Source organism: Diceros bicornis, chromosome 34 (assembly GCF_020826845.1).
Source record: "Diceros bicornis minor isolate mBicDic1 chromosome 34, mDicBic1.mat.cur, whole genome shotgun sequence".
NCBI lineage: Eukaryota > Metazoa > Chordata > Mammalia > Perissodactyla > Rhinocerotidae > Diceros > Diceros bicornis.
The window spans coordinates 30,486,926-30,512,262 of record NC_080773.1 but is presented as its reverse complement, the minus strand read 5'-3'; the positions used below and the strand labels follow the sequence as shown (position 1 = coordinate 30,512,262).

General features: G+C 36.7%; 2 protein-coding genes and 1 pseudogene across 2 annotated transcripts in view; all 3 read right to left on the bottom strand.

The window, feature by feature from the left end:
* The window catches only part of LOC131397312 (zinc finger protein 208-like), a 649,542-nt gene that overhangs the window by 457,602 nt on the left and 166,603 nt on the right, over positions 1-25,337 (bottom strand).
* Positions 5,525-8,531, bottom strand: LOC131397348 (KRAB domain-containing protein 5-like). The gene is made up of 3 exons (XM_058530148.1): positions 8,517-8,531; positions 6,151-6,277; positions 5,525-5,634 (listed from the first exon to the last, which is right to left on the bottom strand). Exons 1-3 carry the CDS (start codon positions 8,529-8,531, stop codon positions 5,525-5,527), a joined length of 252 nt encoding a protein of 83 aa, XP_058386131.1.
* On the bottom strand, positions 17,230-18,144 carry LOC131397331 (vomeronasal type-1 receptor 4-like; annotated as a pseudogene).

Here is a 25,337-nt window from a genome sequence, read left to right as displayed (position 1 = left end):
AAAACAAAAACTGTAACAAGAGACCAAGACAGGCACTACATAATGATCAAGTGAACAATCCAACAAGAGGATATAACACTTGTAATTATCTATGCACTCAACATAGGAGAAATAGACAGCAATGCAATAATAGGATAGGACTTTAACATCCCACTTGCACCAATGGCTAAATCATCCAAACAGAAGATGAATTAGGAAACATTAACCTTAAATGACACATTAGACCAGGTGGAGTTAGTAGATATATACAGAACATTCCACCCAAAAACCGCAGAATACACATTATTTCCAAATGCACATGGAATATTCTCTAGGATAGATCATTTTAGGCCACAAAAAAGTCTCAATAAAGTTAAGAAGTTTGAAATAATACCCACTATCTTTTCTGAACATAATGGTATGAAACCAGAAATCAACTACAGGAAGAAAATCAGAAAAGTCACAAATATGTGGAGATCAACAAAATGCTACTGAACAACGATTGGCTCAATGAGGAAATCAAAGGAGAAAACAAAAAATACCTGGAGACAAATGAAAATGAAAATATGACATGCCAAAAATTATGGGGTACAGCAAAAGGGGTTCCTAAAGGGAAGTTTATAGCAATCCAGGCCTATCTCAACAAACAAGAACAATCTCAAATAAAATTCTAATAGTGCACCTAAAGGAACTGGAAAAAGAAGAATGAAAAAGCCCAAAATCAGTAGAAGGAGAGAAATAATAAAAATCAGAGTAGAAATAAAGGAAATAGAGACTAAAGAAAAAAAAATCAATGAAACTAAGAGCTGGTTCTTTGAAAAGATAAACAAAATTGATAAACCTTTAGCTAGAATCACCAATAAAAAAAGAGAAGTCTCAAATAAATAAAATCAGAAATGAAAGAGGAAAAATTACAACACATCTCAGAAATACAAAAGATTATTAGAAAATACTACAAAAAGCTATACACCAACAAATTGGATAATCTAGAAGAAATGGATAAATTCTTAGAATCACACAACCTTCCAAAACTTTATCATGAAGAAATACAGAATTTGAACAGATCAATCACCAGTAAGGAGATCAAAACAGTAATCAAAAACCTCACAAAAAATACAAGTACAGGACCAGACAACTTCCCTGGTGAATTCTACCAAACATTCAAAGAACGCTTAATATCTATCATTCTCTAGCTCTTCCAAAAAATAGAAGAGGAGAGGAAGCTTCCTAACTCATTCTACAAAGCCAACATTACCCTGATACCAAAACCAGACAAGAACAACACAAAGAAAGAAAACTACAGGCCAATATCACTGATGAACATTGATGCAAAAATCCTCAAAAAAATACTAGCAAATCAAATACAATACATTAAAAAGATCATACACCATGATCAAGTGAGATTTATTCTAGGAATTCAGGTATGGTTCATCAGCCACAAATCAATCAATGTGATATACCAGATTAACAAAATGAAGGATAAAAATCACATGATCATCTCAATAGATGCAGAGAAAGCAATCGACAAGATACAGCATCCATTTCTGATAAAAACTCTGAGTAAATTGGGTATAGAAGGAAAGTACCTTCACATAATTGAGGCCATATATGACAAACACACAGCTAATATCATTCTCAATGGTGAAAAACTGAAAGCTATCCTTCTAAGAACAGCAACCAGACAAGGATGCCCACTTTTACCACCCTGATTTAACATAGTATTTGAAGTCCTAGCCAGAGCAATCAGGAAAGAAAATGAAATAACAGGGATCCAAATTGGAAAGGAAGCAGTGAAACTCTCACTATTGGTAGTTGTCTTGAGTTTATACATAGAAAACCCTAAAGAACCCAGCAAAATTTTTTTAGAAATAATAAATGAATATGGTAATGTTGCAGGATACAAAATCAACGTACAAAAATCAGTTGAATTTCTATACACTAACAACTAATTAAAAGAAAGAGAAATTAAGAATATAATCCCATTTACAATTGCAACAAAAATAATAAAGTACCTAGAAATAAACTGAACCGAAGACGTGAAAGACCTGTACACTGAAAACTATAAAACACTCTTGAAAGCAATAGAAAAAGACACAAAGAAAGAGAAAGCTATTCTCTGTACTTGGATTGGAATAATTAACATAGTTAAAATGTCCATACTTCCTAAAACAATCTCACACCCACTGGAATGACCCACTATCTAATGAACAAAAAATATCAAGTTTTGTTAAGAATGTGGAGAAATTGCAAGGCTGATGTACTCCTAGAGGAAATATAAAATGGTGCAACCAATATGAACAGTACAGAGGTTTCTGAAAAAAATAAGAATAGAACGGCTATATGATCTGGCCATCCCACTGCTGGGTATCTATGTAACTAAAATTAAGAAGATCATCTACAAGAGATATTTGCACACCCATGTACATTACAGTATTATTTATCAAAGGCAATAATAGGTTGAAGTAACTTAAATGTCCATGGATACATGAATGGTTAAAGAAAATGTAGCATATACATATAGTAGGTTATCATTCAGCCCTAAAAAAGATACGGATCTTTCATATAACACAATGTGGATTCATCCTGTGCACACTATATTAAGTGAAATACATGTCACAAAGAGAGAGACTATATGATTCCACTTATGTGAGTAATCGAATGTAGTCAATCTCCTAGAAAAACAAGTGGAATGGCAGTTCCAGGGGATTGGAGTAGATGGAAATAAGGAAGTAGTTGTTTAATGGGTATTGAGACAGTTTTGCAAAATAAAAATTATCAGAGATCAGTGACACCACAATGTGAATATACTTAACACTATTGGACTGTACAGTTAAAAAAGATTAACATGGTAAATTTTCTGTCTTTTTTTATTATAGTTAAAAATTATAAATAATATCTAATAGAGATAGAGATATAAATCTCAAGGGATGAATGGATAAAGAAGATGTGGTATATATACACAATGGAATACTACTCAGCCATAAGAAACGATGAAATCCAGCCATTTGTGACAACATGGATGGACATTGAGGGTATTATGCAAAGTGAAATAAGTCAGAGGGAGAAGGTCAAATACCATATGATTTCCTTCATTAAGTAGTAGATAATAACAACAATAAACAAACACATAGAGACAGAGATTGGATTGGTGGTTACCAGAGGGGAAGGGGGCAGGGAGGAGGGCGAAAGGGATAATTCGGCACATGTGTGTGGTGATGGGTTGTAATTAGTATTTGGGTGGTGAACATGATGTAATCTATGCAGAAATGGAAGTATAATGATGTACGCCTGAAATTTATACAATGTTATAAACCAATGTTACTGCAATAAAAAATTAAAAAAAAAAAACCTTTTCCAAAAATTACCTTCATTCAAAAAGCATTTCTCTCATACAAAGAGAATATAAATTTATCAATAAATAGATGTGAATTTAAGACCACTTCCATGACTACTCACATAGACAGAATAAGACAACCATGAATAATTAACCAAGAAAAGAAATAAACAAGATAAGTCATGAACATAGTTGAGGTAATAATTATACAGAAAAAGACATACATAATTATATTGGCAAGAGATATATGGTTGATTTATATTTGAAATCACTCCACGGTGACCTAGGTGTACTGAGCTGTCATCCACATTCATAATATATAGGTAAAAAAAACCAATTAATTAATTTTGGGAACGTATCATAAAAAGGAAGTTCATTGTTATGGAATTGCAAAACAAGAATAAGAGAAAATTTATCCTCCAAATTCTGAATACAATATAGATATACTACTAAAAAATAATCTTTCTATATAACTATAATTTTCAACTGTGACTATGCACTCTTGAAGAGCAAGAATTTTTAATCATTGGCATGTGTTGCATGGCACAAAAATATCACAGAAAATATACTACCATCGTTCATAAAAGCTCAAATGAAAAATTTGAATGAGGTAAGCATTGAAATGACATTAGAGAAATGTATTCTTTTGATTAACATACTACTGCTCTTCTCAATCAAAATGTAAAGGTTGTAATTAACCCTTTAGAAGAAAAAAAACGTTCATTTATAAATAAGGAATAAAATGAAAGTTGTAAAATATGCAGAAAATTACTGATATATAAAATAAACCAGGGGCCGGTCCTGTGCGTTAGCGGTTAAGCGCGCGCGCTCCAAACTGGCAGCCCGGGGTTCGGATCCCCGGCACGCACCAATGCACCGCTTCTTCTTCCATGCTGGGGCCGCGTCCCACATACGGCAACTAGAAGGATGTGCAACTATGACGTACAACTATCTGCTGGGGCTTTGGGGGGGAAAAGAAAAGGAGGAGGAGGATTGGCAATAGATGTTAGCACATAGCCAGACTTCCTCAGCAAAAGAGGAGGATTGGCAGATGTTAGCTCAGGGCTGATCTTCCTCACAAAAATAAATAAATAAATAAATAAATAAATAAATAAATAAATAAACAAACAAACAAACAAATAAATAAATAAAATAAACCATTGGGATTAAATTATACCATGATTCAGATACACATTGAGGAAAGCGGATGAAAAACCTATTCACTGCCTTTGCCTGAAGCAAACTTAAATTTATGAACCAAAGAATTTCATAAATATAGAGTTACCACTGATTATCTAAATCACTTCTTACCAAAGGTGGGCATTCAAGTGCATTACATCAGAACTTTTGTATCTAAAAGTAAAGAAGAATTTGACATAGAACTAACCAGAAAGTGAAAGGATATAGGATACAGTTCCAGGAAGCTTCATACTAACCAAGATATAATTATAAAATGATAGTTATTAAGAAATAAAATAACAATTCAGACTTTACTACATGATGGGAAATATTTTAAGCTCCCGCATGGCATTAATTTATTTAAGAATTCTGTGAGGTAAATAGGTACATTAAACTATTTTACCATTTAGGAAATGGGGCGTACAGACTGGAAATTTCTAATGTTCATTCATACAAAGGAAAAGGAAATTTTAAGTGAAACAGAGGATTGTATTTTCTCACTTGGGGAGGTGCTGTGCCTGTAATGAAATCACTGCATCTGAACTTTGTAGGGTCATGTTTAAAGTCTCCACAGGATTGGAAATTATACAGCAGAAAGTATAGGCACCTGTTTCCAGTGTTTTGGGGCTTTCTGCACTAAACCCCAATATCTCCACTACTCCAATCATGCACTTTTGACATGAAGTAAAACAAAACTTAAAAAATGGCTTAACATAGAGTTCCTCAGAAATGTACATAGATTTTCCCCAGGTCCCCAACACAATGGACATTGTGCAGACCCTCATAGACCAAGGGGAGGACGTTGGCTCTCACTGTGAATTTGATGGATGAACACTGGAGCAGAAGGAGAATCCTTAGAAGATTTAAGACCATGATAAGAGCTGGGCAGGAGATGACCCTCTATGACAGCAACAGAAATAAACCTAGCCTTCTCAAAACTCATTTCCATTGAAACAGATCTTCCTAAACCACATTTTAAGTTCTGGCGTCCTCCTTGACCTTTGCACCTCTCACCTGTGTCATCTGCCTCATTCATTCCCACCTACCTGGGTGTATGCCTATTGTCTCCTTTCTCCTCACATCCCAGGGAGCCATCTTTTGTTCCAAAAGGGCGATCAGGTCTGGCTTAGAGACAACAAGACCTGGTTATTAGATAAAGAAACATGAGTTTTACTGGAGATTCTCCAATTTCCAATTAAGTATTGTGCCCAAGTGAAAAGAGGGAACACTGTAGAATGTTAGGATAGTCTAGAAAATAATTTCCCAAACAATGTTTCTGGACAACAACTTTCCTATACTAGGCAACAGTTAAAATATTCAGACTCTGAGTTCCACTTCCAAGTACTACTGATTGAAAAATAAGAGGTTAAAAATGGATCTCAAGATGGGAGCAACACTATTTTATAGAACTGAATTTATAGAACTACTACTAATCTGGAGAAAAGGGTGCAGATCCCCTCAAGAATGGGGAAGGTGAAAGTCATAACGAAACATCATGAAGACTTTCTTTTCTACACTAACAACACCCCAGGTTTTCCAAGAAAGCAGGGAGCTGAAAATATATCATAGGAAGCAAAAGCTCTCAGAAAACATTTTACAGACAAAAGGATCAAAACTCTGAGAGTGGATTATGAATTCTGGAAGGAAGTTATCCTCACCCAAGGAGACCAAGTTCCTGTAGTTCTCTAACATCACATCCCTATACAATTCCCGCTGAGTGTGGTCCAGGCATTCCCACTCCTCCTGAGAGAATTCTATGGCCACATCCCTGAAGGTCAACAGTCCCTGAAATTAAAAACACACACACATTTACCAAGTGTCTCTGGGCAGAGTGCACAGCTTGACCCAATATGAAATGAGAGATTAAAGGGATCTGATTATGACTTAGGAGAGTGACATGAAATACGCAATTAATAGTTTTTAACAAAGTAATATTCTATAATATGACCTCTAACCCTGAGGAAATAGGATGACATATGATCTACAAAACCACAGTAGAGACCCATGGTAGATAAATTATAAAATTAAGGCATCAACACAGGCATATTCATCTTTGAGCCAGGATAAGTGGTGATTTTGTCTCACAGTGATGGCGAGTTAGAAACGTACTTCTCAAGTTTTAATTGTTTCTCAATGAACTGGAGATGTGTTAATTTGCAGATTCTGATTCAGGAGTTCTGAGGTGTGGCATGGGTTTCCACATTTTTAATAATCTCATTTTTAACATATGATGGTAAAGCCTCTGGTACAAGGACCACACACTGGAAGAGCAAAGAGGTAGAACAAAAGGGAAGAATCCGTGGTTGACTTTGAGCTGGAAGAGTTGTGGAAATGACAGGTTCTAATAGCACAGTAAGTGTGGCAACAGCAATCCTTTTTGAAAATGTACAATGTACTAGATATCGTTCTGATAGTATGTTACGTACTATCACCTGAACCACATAAATAATATGAGAACAATAATATTATTTTTCCTCTTTTTGGAGAATGTATTGTCAAATATCAAGTAAACAGTAGAGCCTGGGTGTTACTAAAAGTTAATCTGAACTAGAATTTATCTAAAAAGAACACAGACCAATACACAGAGACAACCCTAATGTGTGTATATAGCAGCTTCTGTAACTGATAAGAATAACAGAAACAAGTTAAGACAGAAATAAGAAAGAATGGATCAAACAATGTTAACATTTTATGCACAAGGGCGTGCATATAAATGTGAACTATGGACACACTGAAAGTGACAGAGAAGAAAATTTTCATATCAATGAAATCAAGATTATTGTCAATTGTGTAAATCCTTTAAAAGTGTGTGAATTTTTTAAATGCACTAGGGAGATGGAGACAATGACATCAGCTAGAGCTATTGTTTCTGAGTCTTATTTCTTTCAAAATGTATCATTTGTGTTGAGCTATATTTTAGAAATTTAACACATTTGAACACAAATTAATATGATTCTTATAAATTTCTTTGAAAATATAAAGAAGTTATAAAGAAGAGAATGTCCATGACATGAGTGTGAAATGAAATGGAATCTTACAGAACTGAGGCCCAAGTGATTGAAAACTCTCCTGCAAAAGCCAGTGTCTTCACTAAACAAAGGGGAGAACATTGTTTTTCCAAAGCAAACTGCAAACAAGAGAAACTAAGAAGGGAAGGGAGTTTCCAGATTAAATGTGATGGTTTATGACATCTCTTCATAAATCCCTCCAAGATCCTTACTAATGAAAAAGGGAAAAATGTTAACTGTATAAGGCAGAAATCTCGCAGAGAGCACCAGAACCAAGTGAAAATCAGGTGTAACAGGACAAACTGATATCAGGTGACTGAAGCACACAAGACACATATTGCTGCTATAATATTATTGGCAAAAATAAATAAGGAAACCATAATCTAAATCTAAACATGTAAAAACATCACTTTTTCTGCAAATTTCAATCCACATAGACCTCTCAAGTTCTGTAGCTCTAAGGGTGCATTTAAATAGTCTTTCTTACCAATATACTGAGCAAGTTTCTTCTAGTTACTTTTCTTTTTAAGAGCTTGGAGTTTTTCTGGGCCACTAATGCCACCGTGTTTCAAAGAGCATTTTGTTAATACTGTTCTACAGAGCTGATGTTGCATCATTATGAAACCTAAAAGCTACATTTTCCCCTCCTTCACTGATAGCTGACCATTGGAAGAATCCCAGTAGGGATCTGGGGTGTCAGCACTTTCCCATGTTGATCTGTCACAAAGGGAATAATTTCATTAGTTGAACGTCATTAATTCATGGTGAGAATTCTTCATGCTGTATAGGGAGTTTAGATGAAAAGAATGGAGAAACCATTCTGACACACAGGCGAGAAGTATTCTAAAGAGTTGACACTGACTATCATAAGAAGAAAAGCAAAAAATAAGCAGTTAGAAACAGTCTCAGTGGGCAGAAATAGCATAATTAGGGAACTAAAGGTTTGCAGGTTCTAAATCCATGGGACTTCAGGAGGAAAAGTGGACACAGCCTCTGACCTGGGACAGAACATTTACCTGAGAACCTGCCATTTCGTCCTCTTCCTCCTCCTGCCCTGGGTTGTTTTCTCAGGTGATATTACGTTGAGGAATCACATCTGCATCTTGAGAATCTGCCTTCAAAGGGTGAGCACAGCTCCTTCATCTGCTACCACCACACCCCCAGGCAGAAGGAGCTTGAAATGGTGACAAGTACCCCACTTCCCATCCTTTGTCACAGGAGAGATTCAAGGATAATGAGCTCCTACATGGACACCAAACTGTGAGGTTTTCTATCCTGTCTTCACATGCTCTTCTCCTCAAACTGATGTCCAAAAATTCTGCTACAGATGGAGAATGTGGGCTGCACTGACCTCCGCTTCTAAATCCACATATAGCACACACTGTTACCTCCCCTTGAACACAACCCTGGACTCAACTCTCACAAATATACCCAGATGCCCTCCTGCTTAACCCTGGCCTCACCTTAGAATCACCTGGGTCCTTAATTAAAACAATACTGATGCTCCCATCCAAACACTGCGGGGAAGGCCACAGGTGATGTTAGTTCTTAAAACTCCACATATGGTCCTAATGGAAAACCATATTGGAACCAGTAAGGTAAGCATTTCTTGAGTTTTTCAGTGCATACAGATCCCTTGGGGATCAGGACCCACTCTAAGAAGTTATGAGTCTGCAGGTTTGCAGCAGAGCTCATGAAATGGCATCCTGAACAAGTTCCCTGTTGCTGCTGATGTTGCTCCCCTGGACTGCTTTTCAGTAGCACTGAGCTGGAGATATCAAACAGCAAACCCGAGACAGCTGAGTTCTCTGAGGGTTTGGGGCAGGAATCTACAAAAGTGCAGGTTCCTTGGCCAGATTGTTAGGGGCTGAGCCTTTCCTGGGATGCGTGTGGCCACATTATTACCTAGTGCACAGGCCTGGGCTATAGAAGGAGTAGTGGGAATCACGTGGTAGCATCTACGCTGTGTGAGGGGTCTGCCCTGAGAATTTTTCTGAAAGCTATCCTGAGTCCTCAGTCCCTTTTGCCCCCTCCCTTCCCAGGGGCCATGTGGATTCACTGAACAATCTGTCATGTGACTCCAGGTCCCAGTTTTTGTTTGAAATAAACCAAAAGCAGCAATGGAAGATGGATTAACAGTTTGGAATAGGAATTGATAGAAACCCTTGAAAATGATACAGTAAATGTATATTTAATACACAAATTCATGATCTATGTTAGGTAATATAGATTATAACTGAATTAACAGATCACAATTTTTTCCTCTGTTGCTTATCTATGTTTCTGTGTTATATAAGTTTTAGTGCCACAGTTTGTTCTCCAGCCCTTTAGGTATAATATTTACTCAAATCTTTAAAGTTCACTGACTAAGATAAATGTTAAAGAAAAAAAGACACAATTTTTCAAATATTCTTTCAGAGCACTGAATCTTTTAAAGCATCTCAAATATGTGTTTCATGCTATACATACCAATGTAATTTTTTAAAGACTGTATTTTAGAGTAGTTTTAGATTCACAGCGAAATTGATAGTAAGGACAAGAGATTGCCCATGTACTCCCTGTTCCCACACATGCAAAGCCTCCTCCATTATCAACATCACCCACCAGAGTGGTCCATTTGCTGCCAGTGATGAATCTACATTAAGACATCCTAAATACTTCAAAGTCCATAGTTTACCTCAAGCTTCACTCTTAGGAATGCACATTCTACAGCTTTGAACAAATGGATAATGACATGTATCCATCATTATAGTATCATATAGATTATTTTCATTGTCCTGAAAATCCCCTAGGTTCAGCCTACTCATCCCCCCCTCCTCCACCAACCCTGGCAACCACAGATATTTACTGTCTTATACATGTGCCTTTACCAGAATATTATATTGTTGGGATCCTACATTACGTAGCCTTCTCAGATTGGCTTCTTTCACTTGGTAATACGCATCTAAGGATCCTCCATGTGTTTTCCTGGCTTGATGGCTTACCCATTTTAGTGCTGAATAGTATTCCATTCCCAGAATAAACGGAGGAATATTGATCCATTCATCTATTGAAGAACACATTTGTTGCTTTCAAGTTCTGGCATTATGAATAAAGTTGCTATAAATGTACAGATGCAGGTTTTGCATGGACATAAGTGTTCAACTACTTTCAATAAATACCAAGGAGCACAATTGCTGGATTGTATGGTAAAAGTATGGTTAATGTTGTAGAAACTGCCGATCTGTCTTCCAAAGCAGCTTTATTATTTTGCCTTTGTACTAGCAATGAATGAGAATTCCTGTTGCGTCACATACAATACAGCACTTTTATTGTCAGTGTTCCAGATTTTGGCCGTTCTAAGAGACATGTAGTAGTATATCATTGTACTTTTAATTTGCACTCCACTGATGACATATGATGTGGGTCATCTTTCCATATGCTTAGTTGTGAAGTGTCTATCTTCTTTGGTGTGGTGTCTATTAAGTGTGTTGCCCATTTTTCACTGAGTTGTTTTCTTATTTTTTTTCTTTCTACCCAATCTGCATTTATTTAATTTATTTTTCTAGTCTTTATATAGCAAGGACTTCCTGTATAATGTTGGAAAGGAGTCGGGAAATGGAACATCCTTGCCTTGAACCTGAGCTGAGTGGGAAAGCTTCAAGTTTCTTACCATTAACTATGATGTGAGCTGTAAGTTTTTGTAGGTTTTCTTCATCATCTTCAGGAAGTTCTTCTCTAGTCCTGGTTTACTGAGAATTTTTATCAAGAATGAGTTTGGGTTTGTCAAAAGCTTCTTTTGCATCTACTGATGTGATCATATGATTTTTATTCTTTAGGCTGTTGTGATGGGTACAACTAATTGATTTTTGACTGTTAAACCAGGCTTGCATACATGGGATAAATCCTGCTTGGTCATGGTGTACAATTCTTTTAAAACATTGTTGGATTTAATTCGCTAATATTTTGTTGAGGATTTTTGCATCTGAGTTCTTGAGCGATACTGGTCGGTAGTTTTTTTTATTAGTAATGTTTTTCTCTGTCTGGGGTTGGATATTGTGTCTTTCGTGACAGATATTTATTAGGGGAAATTCTTCGTCATTATTGTTTCCAATATTTTCCGTTCCTTTCTCTCTTTATTCTCTTTCTGGTCTGTCCATTACGCATTTGTCACACCTTTATTAGTTGTCCCACAATCCTTGGATATTCTGTTCTGTTCTTATTTTTCTACCCCAATTTCTCTTTATTGTTTAGCTTTAGAGATTTCTATTGATATGTCTTCAACTGAGACATATTTTTCATCAGTCATGTCCAGTCTACTAATAAGCCCATCAATCACATTCAGTCACATTCTTCGTTCTGTTATTTATTTATTTTTTTTAGCTCTAGCATTTCTTTTTGGTTCTTTACTAATATTTTTTTAGTAAAAAAAAATATTTTTTGCATGCCCTTTACTTTGTCCCTTAGAACCTTTAGCATATTAATCATACTTGTTTTACATTCCTGGATAATATTTTTCCAAAATTTTCATTTTTGCTGCCCTTTTGATTACTAATTCCATATTCACATTGCTTTTCTCTTCTTCTATTTTACTAAAGTCATTCAAGGGAAATCAGGCTGCTCCTTCAACAGTTTGCTTAGACGTTTCTTCTGCCAAAGATCCAATGTCACTGCTCACTAGGTGTGACCTGCACAAAACACTATGACCCAAACACAATTCAGCAAAGCTCTCTGCCACATTGGTATAATGATCACCTTTTCTCAAGTTTCCAGTAACATGTTCCTCATTTCTGTCTGAGACTGCATCAAAATGGGGTTTAGAGTCCGTATTTCTACCCCATTCTGTCCATGACCACTTAGGTATTCTCTAAGAAGTTTGAGGTTCTCTCTACAGCTCTGTCTTTTTCTTTCTGACCTCTCACCAGCATCGCCTTTAATAGTCCTTTCATAGTGATGCAGGACTTTCCAGCATGAACTACCAAACTCTCTCAGAGACTATTCATTATGCAGTTCTAATAGCACTTCTTCATTTTTATGTATCTTTACAAGTGTACCTGATCTCCCAGTATCCATTTTTGCCTTAGTTTTTGGGGGGCTGCTAAAGCAAACTACCAGAGACTGGATAGTTTATAAACAACAGAGATTTGTTTTCTCATAATGACAGAGGCTGGGAAGTCCAAGATAAGACACCAGGAGATTGTGCCTGGTGAGAGCCCACTTTCTGGTTCCTAGGAGGAGGCTTCTGGCTGTGTACTCAAATGATGGAATGGACAAAGGAGCTTTCCTGGGATACTTTCATGAGGGCACTATTTCAGTTTATAAGGTCTCTGCCCTCATGACCTAATCACCTCCCAAAAGTCCCACCTCCTAAATCATCAATATGGGAGTTAGCTTTCAACATATGAAAATTGGAGGGACAGAGATATTCACACCATAGCAGGGACCAAAGAGAAAATTAATTTTGCTTTACTGGTGGAAGGTTTGAACATGTAAATTTGCTTACATAGTCTCAGTAAACTTTAATTGGTAAGCAGAACTCTCAATTATGTCATGTTTTATCAGCTACTTTTACTGGCAGACATCTGATAACATTTCTTAAGTAGGGATATGAAGACAGGGCCTTCTGAATCGACAACAATCAGAACATCATCTACATGATGAACACTTTGGACATCAAATATGGAGGCACTCAGGCTAAATCGTTGAGCACCCACTGCTGGCCGATGACAGGGTAGTTGGGCTCACTATCACCTCACTACCTGCAGTTCTCCCTAGTGGGGGGTTACTCCCTCTAAAACTTATAAAGTATAGAAGTACGTCATGTTCGACATCAATTCTTACTGAAGATTCTGAAGGAGCAAAAACAGCAGGATGTTCAGTTCAGCTAAAATGTTCTATCTCCATGGTTATGGTAAGTTCTTTTTCCCACGTATACACATCCCAAAACTTATCCCTTGAATATGGGTTCTATTTTCCAAGGGAACACCAAGGATTTCCACATCTGAAGGAGTCAGGTGCTTTAGTAATATTACACCATATCCTGGCAAGTATGTAGGAGAATTCAAGGGGCTGTGGGAGGATACCGTGAGGAGCTGCTTAGCATAATAGAGATAATTCATTCTCTTTTGGCTCTTCATCCTAACATTTCAGCTGCATTTTTTTGTAACTATCAGCATTTAGGGAGTGACTAGGATCAGGGGCTTCTTATTTTCTGCCCATGAATGCAACGATGCCTAATCCTATAGTCTTTGGTGTTTCCAGACTCCCTTGTACCTCGTGTCTCCTCCATCCATGGCATCACATAGAACAGGAGGGTGACATGTGCACCTGTATACAACATGCTATAAATGTTTCAGTTCTTCCCTTCCACAAAATTTCCAAGAATGTTTTGGCTTTTTATTTAATGTTGCTGAAGTCAGTGGAGAAGCAGAGGGAGGGATCAGGATACATCAAGAAAGAGAGTGACTGCACACAAATATCAGTGAGGTCCACTTCTGTGTCGTTCCAAGCAGCTTATTGGCTATTTGCAGCTGAAATAATGATACCAAACATAACATTGCTTTTGGAGTACTATGGTATTGTTAAAGATTTCAGGACGCAAGAAGAGTTGGAGAATGTCCATGAGACTTGAAGGAAAAGTCAGATCCGTGGATGAGGTGATGATAACCTCAGTGAATCAGTGAGAGGTAAGAGCAAATGAAAAGAAAGCTGAATACAACATTTTCAGAATAAATTTAATTTTTTAGCCATAATCGAAAAATTTAATTGCTCACTATAATACAATAAATTGATTTGGTATGGTTTCTTAACATAAAATTTAAAGCTAAATAATATAAACCTATTGAAAGAGACAAAAGAGATCATAAGTGTGGTTTAGAATAGAAAAATAGTCTGTCACAGAACAAAAGACTAACTATAAAGAGGAAAATGACAAATTAGATATATTAATTTAAAAACTAATCATCATCAGAAGACACAGATGGAGAGACAGAGAGAGAAAAACTCATATCAAGCGTGTATAAAGAACTCCTAAAAATGGATAAGGTAAACACAATAGCAAAATTGGGAAAAATATACCAAAAGACAGTTCAAGAATGAGGTTACCCAATGATAATTAAATATATCAAAATATGTTTAACTTCTCTAGTAATCAATGAAATGCAGCAAAACCAATACCTGGAATTATCACGCATCAACCAGAAAGCTAAAAGACAAATGACAGGAATTAGCAAGTGCTGGCAAGAATGTGAATAAACCATAAATATCTTTCATCACTGGTGAGTATGAAAATTCATACAAACATTTTGATAAATGTTTAGAAGTATTTAGTAAAGATGATCAGATGCAAATTTATGACCCAACATTTCCACTTCTACTTATATACAAAACACTAATTCACAAACGTATCACCAAAATGAAATTTCTAGAACTCATATACCAGCACGATTCCTAATAGACACAAACTGAAAACCACTCACATGTGCATACACAGTGGAACAATTACATTAATAGTTAAATATTTATACAATAGAATGCTACACAAAAATGGCAGTGCAGGATTCACAACACGCAACAATATAGAAAGATATACACAAACAACATAAGGAATAAAATCACATACTGTTACTCCATTTATGTAAAATAAAAAACAGAAACAATTGATCTGTGTTGTTAGGTGTCAGAACAGTGGTTACCCCTAGGGGTAGTGATTGGGAGGGTGAACCAGGGGGCTAAGTGTTAACAGTTTTCTGTTTCTTTATCTAGGAGCTAAGTGCAGACATGTATTCAGATTCCAAAGTTTCTGAAATTTGCTGTATACTTATGACCTATGCACATGTCCATAGTTGTTTTTTAATATATATAAATAATAATAATAAAAATAGGCTTAAGAAGGTAAATAGATTAGTGTTGTAGTATCCATGTATTTTCAAGGTGGAAGTGGAAGGTATTAAATAACTTGAAATTGTGATTACCATAAAAAGTAACCTGAAATTTGAAAGAGATACTTCTTATACAATCCTCAGAGATAAGAGATATAAAGGAGAATTATTTTTCAAAATTAGTACAAAAGAGTTAAAAAGGAAAAATAAGAAAATACACTAGGTTTACCAAAAAGCACACAATATGATGGTAAATCTAAACCTAAATATGTCAGTCATGATATTCAACAGAAATAGACTAATTGCTCCTTGTAAAGTCAAAATGTTGTTTTTTCATTATATGCAATTAGATGTTTTCCTCACGACATATAGATAAACTACAAAAATTATATTAAAAATGTAATTTTTAACAATGAAATAATTATCATATGATGCCCATCTTAATGTGGACTTTATGCTTAAAATAGTTCGTCATTATTGTAATTAGTATTATTTTTTAATTTCTTGAACATTACTGCAATACTACTAATTGAAAGGAAACAATTTGACTGATTATATATCCATATATGTGCATATATACATACATCTATATATACATACAATGTATAGATGTTTTTTATATACATATATACACACATACATGTATAAATATATACACACAATAATGTAGTATGTGTGTGTATATGTACATGTTTTTTCTTATGCTTATTTTTGGCCTAATATATGGGAAATGTTTAAGTGCTAATGTGATCCAAAAATGTATGTTACCTATTTAGCACCACCAGGTTCAATATATACCCTTTAGTTCATATTAACTCTATTGTTTTTCAAAATGTAGAATCCTCAATACTTTGCATCAGCTTCGTCATGTAAATGTTGGGACAACTAAATGAAAATATTTCCTAAAATTTAGGAATATCTATTTTGCTCATTTGGTAAACTAACTTCTCATAAAAAAAATGGATTTATGACTTTTCCCCTCAAAACAGGTATGTCTCCACTCTTCCAAGTTTAATGGAAATGCCCACTGTAAACTTATTTCCCCACATTAGAGACGTGAGATTTTCATCCCAAACACGCACTCTTACCAAAATGCTCAAACGGAAATAAAACTACTTTTTGTATATCCCAAATTCCATGCAATGTTTCCCCAGACATTGTGTAGTTTTTCAAACATCAACACACACCTTCAGTCTTTACAAAATCAATAAAAACATACTTTTGTTCTCTCTTTCACTTATTCTGGTTCTAAATGTCCATTTCCAAATGAAAATATTTTAAGTATGCTAATGTCCCTTCATAACATCATATTTCAAATGACTACCATCTCTCCAAAGATGAAATGTAAAGAACTCATACTTAGCAGTCGAAAAGCTCTACTCCCTGAATCTGAAATGACCCTTCACCCTAACTCCACACTGTTCATTAGTCTGTGGGAAAATTTATTTTTTCTTGAATGACCATCTCACATGCTGTTTTATTTCATGCAGGTTTTCCTACAATTCAAAGCTTAGTGTATTTCTGGGTAAATGTATTATTTCAGATTGATTGTTACTAACTCAAAGACTTTTCAGTAATCCCCACATTGTTTCAGAAACTCCTGTTTAATACTGCCTAGATTCTGAAGATCTCAAACAAGCTTTAATAAAGTCTTATTTACATAGGTATTTATATGACAGTTACACAATAACTCACTTATAGTTGCATAATGATTTATTGCTTACTTTGGACCATAAACTCAACTTGTCTTGTTTACCACTCTCTTGTAAATGATTGCCTAATAATTGTACTTAGAACTCAGAAAGAGGATGAATAAATAAACTAAACAATATGCAAATGTAATTTACATATTTCTCATAAGATGAAGTAATTATCTAACCCTTATCCGGGAGCGGAAAAATTTGGATACTCTGCGGTCATGGCTCATGAGAATGTAGGGGCTTACAGTTGGGAAACACAGAGTAATTGGTGCAGTGAAGATCACCAGCCACCAGCTGGGATGACTAGAAAGAGCCAAATACATGTGAAAGAGGGAAGAGAGAGTGTACAAAGATACAAAAGTGCTCACCAAGACAAGGATGCTTTGGGTGGCTTTGGATTCAGCAGAGGATCTAGGGGAGATATTGGTCCTATGAATGTGTTGGATCTGGTGCTTGTGCCTGTACAGGATGAGAACCATAAAGCCACTGGTCCAGATCATGAGCCCCAAACATGAAACATCAGGGAACAATAACAATCCTGCATTTAGTAGTGCTGTGATTCTGTCATAAATTACAATAGAACATGATCCTACATCTTTTTTCTGTGTGATGTTTATGTTGCTTCAATGAACAGTCACAGAAAGAGTAAAAAGGATATTTGTCAGCAATTGTAGCATCCAGCAAAGGAAAATAAACGACCCAATGTACTTGGGAGCTTTCACTCTAAGCTCTGCCCACCTGGAGTTCCTGGGGCTGATGGTGATGGCCTGGAAGACACTCAAAAGGCAGGTGGTGCCAATGGACACACCCCTGGCCACTCTGTAGATATAGCAAACAAGTTTGCATCCAATATCATTGAGAAAATGTTTCCACCCAAATGCTGCCATTGTAATTGGGATTCCGGTGGAGAGCATGACCAAGGAGTTGGCTACCAGCAGATGTTCAACAATCAAATCTGTGCACCGTAGCCTGTATCCAGTGAAGTGAAGGAAGAGATAACGGTAAAGAAGAGTGACATTCCCCAGGATTCCAACTATATTCTCTGATAAGAAGACCATTTCTACTGTGAAATCTCTGGTGACCATCCCATCACGTCTCCATGAGGGATATTTGCTTTCTGAGCTAGAGTTTCCTGCATGGGAACATGAGGCACAGGCTATATGTATCATATCAACTGAAATCCAATATTATCCCCTCACCATTAGTTCCCAGTGCAAAAAAACAAAATGTAATGTTTTTCTTTTACTAAGAAGTTCCGAGGATTGAATGCATAAATTTTAAAAAGCATGAATGATGAATTACTCCCAGCTATGAAGGCTAGACATGTACTGAGTCATTTCTTTATTTTTCCCAAACCTATGAGTCAGGAATTACTATTATTTTCATTCTAAAGAACAGGAGAACTTAGATACAGGCAGATTAATTGTTTTAACTCAATTCACACCCTAGTTACAGGCAAGATGGGACATAAACTTGCCTGGGATGATAACACCAAGCACGTTTAATCACTGTGATCTACTGACAAATCAACTTAGCTGTGTTCTTCCAATAGTCTAGATACAAATTTATCTGTTTTCAGAACTTGTCAGTATGAGTTGATGTTTAATTTATTATTTAATTCAGGTGTAACAAGTTTCCATTTATGTGCAAAGATTTATTTCATAGGCCAATATCAATTATGCGTAAAGCTCTTGAGCTCTTAACTAAATGTAGATGCTTTCCTTGCAATACAACAGACACTTGTCACATGACCGAGTTGGACTGCATAAATACAAGATTGTTTCAATATTAGGATGACAATACAAGACTCATTGGCTTCTGCACCAGGAACAAAGTATAATACTACCTATCACAATTATTGTTAATCTCATAGCGTGCCATAAATTATTGCATATGAATCACTAATATGTGATAAAACTGTATTGTGTAGAAAATAAACTTTAATAATTTCAGATCACATCCTCATCAACTTATTCATACTCAAGTCAAGTCAAACTGTTACCAAGGAAGTGAGATTTGTCTTATATTTTTCAAACGGTTATGCAAAAAGGAATCTCTAATGTGTAAAACATTTTACATTTCATTAAATAGGAATAATAGATTTTAAAGTGATAGTAGAATATTTTTAAACCAGAGAAAATATCACAAGATACATTTGAGCAGAACAGCTGCTATCTGACACTCATTATTATATATTCATGTTTTTCTTAAGTACTAATTTCCTTTCTTCAAGAGGGAAAACAGTCTCATCAAAATTAACAGAACATAGATGTTTTCAGTAGGAAACAATTAGTGTCTCCATTAAGCACTTCATACACCAAGAGTTAGAAAAAAATTTTCTGTTCCAGCAATGGCCATCTGTACACATTTTATCTGCACAGCACTAAATGATTCCTGTAGATACATCCTATTGTTTATTAGAAGCAGGTGTCATCAGCACACCTGCAGTAATTCTGAAAATGTAGTCTGTGATTCCACTAAATTAGGCTGAAGAGCAGATTGATTTCAGAACTACAGTTCTTAAGTACATTAAAAGTCAGGTTTCAATATCACTGAGATTCAACAGCAAGAATAAAGGTCTTTGTTGATTACACTAAATTACAGTATGATCCATCAGGATTCTAATCCCTCAGGATTATTCCTCCCTCCTGTGTGGCTTTGGCACTAGACCATACTCAAATCCTAAAGAATCCGTTTTCTGACATGATCACTTACCCAGACTCCTGATAGCCCTCCTTCCTTGCAGACTCTTCCTCTCAGACTGAAATAGAAAATTGTCGCCGGACTCCTTTCTGCTGCCAGGACAGTGGGCCTGGTGTGATGGTCATGCCAGCCAGGACCTGGACTGGAGGGAGGCAGCCAGACCACTAAATATGGGTTTGTGATTCTGTGACCTCACCTCCCCTCAGAACTGCAATTATCTTTTCATCTGTAGCCACCACGGGAGGACAGGCTTGGGGAACTGAGGGTATTTGTGAAAAACTTCTTCCCAGTTGTTAATTACCAAAAACAATTACAACCTACTAATTATTTCCAAAGAGACAATTTCCAAAGAGACCATGTGTTGAGAGGCTCTTTCTTTTTTTTTTTTTTGATCCATGGAAGCAGACAGGGTGTACACGGAGGCCCCAGGAAATGCTGAGTTGACATGGGAGGGACTGGCGATGAAGCTCATGTGTCTTGCTTAATTCTCTGCTCCCCTGAGAATGTTTCTGCCCAAAGTGTGTTCTTGCCTAAACTTCAGACTACTGAGTGTCAGCATCATTTCAGTTATGAGCAGAAAAGCAGAACCAAAGCACCTGACAAGGATTTTCAAAGCCAAACAAGTAAAAGGAAGAACATGATGACAAAAACTTACATTATAACTTATGAGATTTATTTGCACAACTCAATGCCAATTAACATGGAAATCTAAGCGATAGAAAAGTTTTCCAGTAAAATATACTAATATTGACCCTCTCCCCAATGGTTATAGAAAGTCTAAGTTCAACAATATCCGTAGAAAGATAGAAATTTATGTGTCTCCCCCAAAGGAAAGCACCAGGATCAGAAGTTTCAACAGATTCTGCAATTCATATAACTCTCACCTAAAGCAAGGCTTCTTTCTCAATTCAAGGACACTGAATGGTTACCGCCAGCCTTTACGCTTCATTTTTGCTGAATCTTCCACAAAATTTATTGCTTTTGTCAATAAATAAGTCATATAAAATGTGACTTTAAATAAATCCTTTGATTTTTTCTAAATAAAAACCTATATTTCATCTGGGATTAATATTCAAACCCTCTCAATGTCCAGGTCAGAGATTATAGCCATATGTCTGACATCCCCTGCCACTACTACCTCTACACACACACACACACACACACACACGCACACACATTAATTTACATTCACTTAATCTTGGTTTACTGTCATATAACAGAGATTGTTGTCTGATAAGCAAAGAGGGATAAGCATGAAATGGGGGCTTGGGTCATAATAGTACATTTCTGAGGATCACAGCGGTGGAATCCCTACCCTGTGATATGCAGGAATTTTCCAGCAGCATTGAGCACCAGATGCTTTGGGGACACAGAGATTATTGTACTTTCTAGAGCCTAGAGCAGTGACCCTGAGGAGGGAGAAAATGTCTGTGATGAAGGCACCTTGAGATCATAGGGAGTAAAATCACTGGTGAGGGCTGGCCCCATGACGTAGTGGTTGTGTTCAGCGTGCTCGTCTTCAGCAGCCTGGGTTCACAGGTTTGGATGCTGGGCATGGACCTACACCACTCATCACCCATGCTGTGGCAGCGACCCACACACAAAATAGAGGAAGATTGGCATGAATGTTGGCTCAGGGCTAATCTTCCGCAGGAAAAGAAAAAAAAATACTGGTGCTAGATTAGATGTGGGAGATGAAGAATATTAGGGAAACTGTTTTGACAGGATGGGTGAGCCACGCACTGTGGGCATAAACAACCCCAACATCCCAGAAGCTAAAATCAAAGAAAAGAAAATCCTCTGAGACAGCTGACGTGAACATGAAATGACCTCCCCCAATTTCCAGTCTTACACCAATAACAAAACTGGTCATGTGTCTTTGGCTCAGTTAAAGGGGATGGGACACGTGGAGGCACCCTGGGCAAGTCAGGAACAGTGTGCATTTCTACCTCAAACCCAGTCCACCCAGGACTCAGAATAGAAATCCACACATTCTTTCTGGGCCCATGCAGTCTTTACATGTAGCCTGTGAGGGGTGAAAAATAGGATTTGTCAGTTGTGGAAACAGTACAATGGAGTCAGGTAGCACGTTAGGCTCACACATCAACACAGGGATAACAGAAATTATACTCAAGTTCTAATAAATCCCAGTCTGCATTTGTTACTTTGTGTTTAACTAAGAAACAACACAACTGTACTTACGAAAAAAAAGTGTTTTTGTTTTTGTTTTTTCTTAGTCATGGTGAGGGGGACAAAAACCAGGACTCTTAATGTAACTCAGTGATTCTCTCACAGGGACTCAGTTTCTTCTTTCTCATTTCAAATATATTTTAGTACTAGAGTAATCAAGACAGTGTGGTATTGGCATTAAGAAAAAGATATATAGACCAATGGTACTGACTAGAGAGCCCAGAAATAAATGCATACGTTTATGGTCAACTGGTGTTTGACCAGTTTGCTAATTGGGAAAGGTCTCTTTAATATGTGGTTTTGGGGAAACTGAACATCCACATGCAGAAGAACAAAATTTGACCCTTATCCCATATACAAAATACTCTATCTCATATACCATATGCAAAAATCAACTCAAATGGATTATCTACTTAAACTTAGGACCAGAAACTCTAAAAACTCTATAAGAAACCATAGGGGAAAAGCTTTGTGACACTGGTATTGGAAATGATTTAATTGATCTGACACGAAAAGACATAAGCAAAAAAAGTGAAAATAGACAAGCGGCCCTGCAGAAGGTTACGTTTCTGAACAGCAAGGAAACAATCAACAGAATGAAAAGGCAAACTGTAGACTAGAAAAAAAATATTTGCAAACCATATGCCATATATAATTTATTATCCAAAGTATAAAAGGAACTCATGACAACTCAATTGCAGTAAACAAATACTTCAAAAATTGGCAAAGTAATCAATTAGATATTTCTCTGAAGATGTCATATGAATTTCCAACTGGTTTGTGAGAAATGTGCTCAACGTCACTAGTCATCAAGGAAATGCAAATCAAACTATAACAAAGTATCGGTATCACACGTGTCAGTATGGCTATTGTAAAAAAAACAAAAGATGGGGCCAGCCCCATGGTGTAGTGGTTGGGTTCCAGAACTCTGCTTTGGTGACCTGGGGTCCATGGGTTCAGATCCCTGGCGCACACCGAGGTACCGCGTATCAGGCCATGCTGTGGCAGGAGTCCCACATGTAAAGTAGAGAAAGATGGGCACGGATGTTAGTCCAGCACCAATCTTCCTCAGCAAAAAGAAGAGGATTGGCAACGGATGTTAGCTCAGGGCTGATCTTCCTCACAAAATAAATAAATAAATAAATAAATAAATAAATAAATAAATAAATAAAATAATAGAGATAACGCATGCTGGTGAGGATGTGGATGAAATGGAACACTTGTACACAGTTGGTGAAAATGTAAATTGGTGCACCCACTACGGAAAAAACTGTGGAGTTTCCTAAACTAGAACTACGATATGATCCAGCAATCAATCTCACTTCTGAGTGTATAACCAAAGGAATTGAAACAAGGATCTCAAAGAGATATCTGTACTCTCGTATTTATTGCAACATTATGAACAATAGTCAAGATATGGAAGCAATTTAAATGCCACTTGACAGGTGAATGGATAAAGCAAATTTGTGGTAAATATCTGTGTGTGATATATACATCACACATTTTCTCACACATATATACTTCATTTGTATATATATTTAGAATAGAATATTCAGTGTAAATAGATAAGGAAATTCTGCCATTTGAAACAACATGGATGAACCTCAAGGACATTATGTTAAGTGAAATAAGCCAGACACATAACACAAATACTAAATGATATACTTATATGATGAATCCGACATAGTCAAACTCATAGAACTGGAAAGTGGAATGGTGGTCGCCAAGGTCTGGGAGAAGGGTCAACCAGGGACGTATCAGTCAAAAGGGTACAAAGTTTCAATGACACAAGATAAATAAGTCCTACGTATCTACATATCTATGTTATACCAACACTGTACAGCATAGTGCCTATAGTTAAAAATACTGTATTTTATACTTAAAATTATACTAAGGGGATAGATCTTATATCAAGTGTTTTTGTGACCAAAAACTAAGAATAATAAACAAGAAGCTTGAAGAAAACTTTTGGAGGTGATGGGTAGGTTAATGGCATAGGTTGGTACAAATGGTGACAATTTTTTAAGTGTATACTTATCTCCACACTTATCAAGATGTATACATTAAATATGTGCAACATTTTGTATGTCAAAAAATGAAATAAAAATGAGCCAGGACTCTGAATAAAAGGAGAATGCGTCATTAGGAGACTGGGCCATGGATCTGGAAGAAGCACAGAAACCAAGGGGCACCTGAGCACAAATGGTGCACAAAAGACCTCAGATCCACCAAATTAGGTAAGGGGAGCTTCTCTACAGAAAGGTTCCCTCATGCCACCAACTAGAACTTTGCAAAGTTAAAAGTTAACAATCTGCCGCTTTGCTGTGTTATGATTTAGATTCGTTTTTATTGGAAGTTGCGTTCCTTATTTCATCCAAATTTAGGGATGATGCACCTGCGGGAGCATTTTTCCCTAGTAACATCAATGAAGGTTCTGAGACATGGACCAAATTCCTAAGGAGATGGTAACCACCCAGTAGGAGGACTATCACGATTTCACCATAATGAGTATTCCTAAAGGTGTGGGAAGAAAACCAGAGGAAGGTTTACATAGTTTCTGGATAAGAATGTCTGAGTTGCTGTGACTTCCAGTTTGATATAACTTAGGGAAGAGTGGGGGTTCCTTTACCTCAAATCAGGAAGGGGAGAGTGTAAGGATTCTGGGAAACAGTTGAATATGCATCCTTTTCATTTTGGAGGGAAAAATATATATCTCTCTTTAGAGAGAGATTACCCTGTAATGCAATAAACACTTCATACAAGCCTTTTTTTTTTTTTGCTGAGGAAGATTGGCCCTGGCCTAACATCCATGCCCATCTTCCTCTACTTTATATGTGAGATGCCTGCCACAGCATGGCTTGATGAGCGATGTGTAGGTCTGCATCCGGGATCTGAATATGCAAACGCCAGGAAGCCAAAGCGGAGCATGTGAACTTAACCACTACACCACTAGGCTGGCCCCATGTCTTTTTTCATTGATATAAAGTTTTCATTTTAAAGTGTAAATATTTAAGACATTTTGACAATTATATTTTTGAAATAATTCTTTAGATTCAAAATTTAATTTCCATCTCAAACAACATCACAGTTTCCAAAGATCTGTTTAAAAAAAAGAGAGAGGGGGCCAGCCCGGTGGCGCAAGCGGTTGAGTGCGTGTGCTCCACTGCAGCGGCCCAGGATTTGCCAGTTCGGATCCCGGGCGCACACCGAAGCACCGCTTGTCAAGCCATGCTATGGCGGCATCCCATATAAAGTGGAGGAAGATGGGCATGGATGTTAGCCCAGGGTCAGTCTTCCTCAGCAAAAAGAGGAGGATTGGCAGATGTTAGCTCAGGGCCAATCTTCCTCACACACACAAAATAAATAAATGAAAAATTTAAAATAA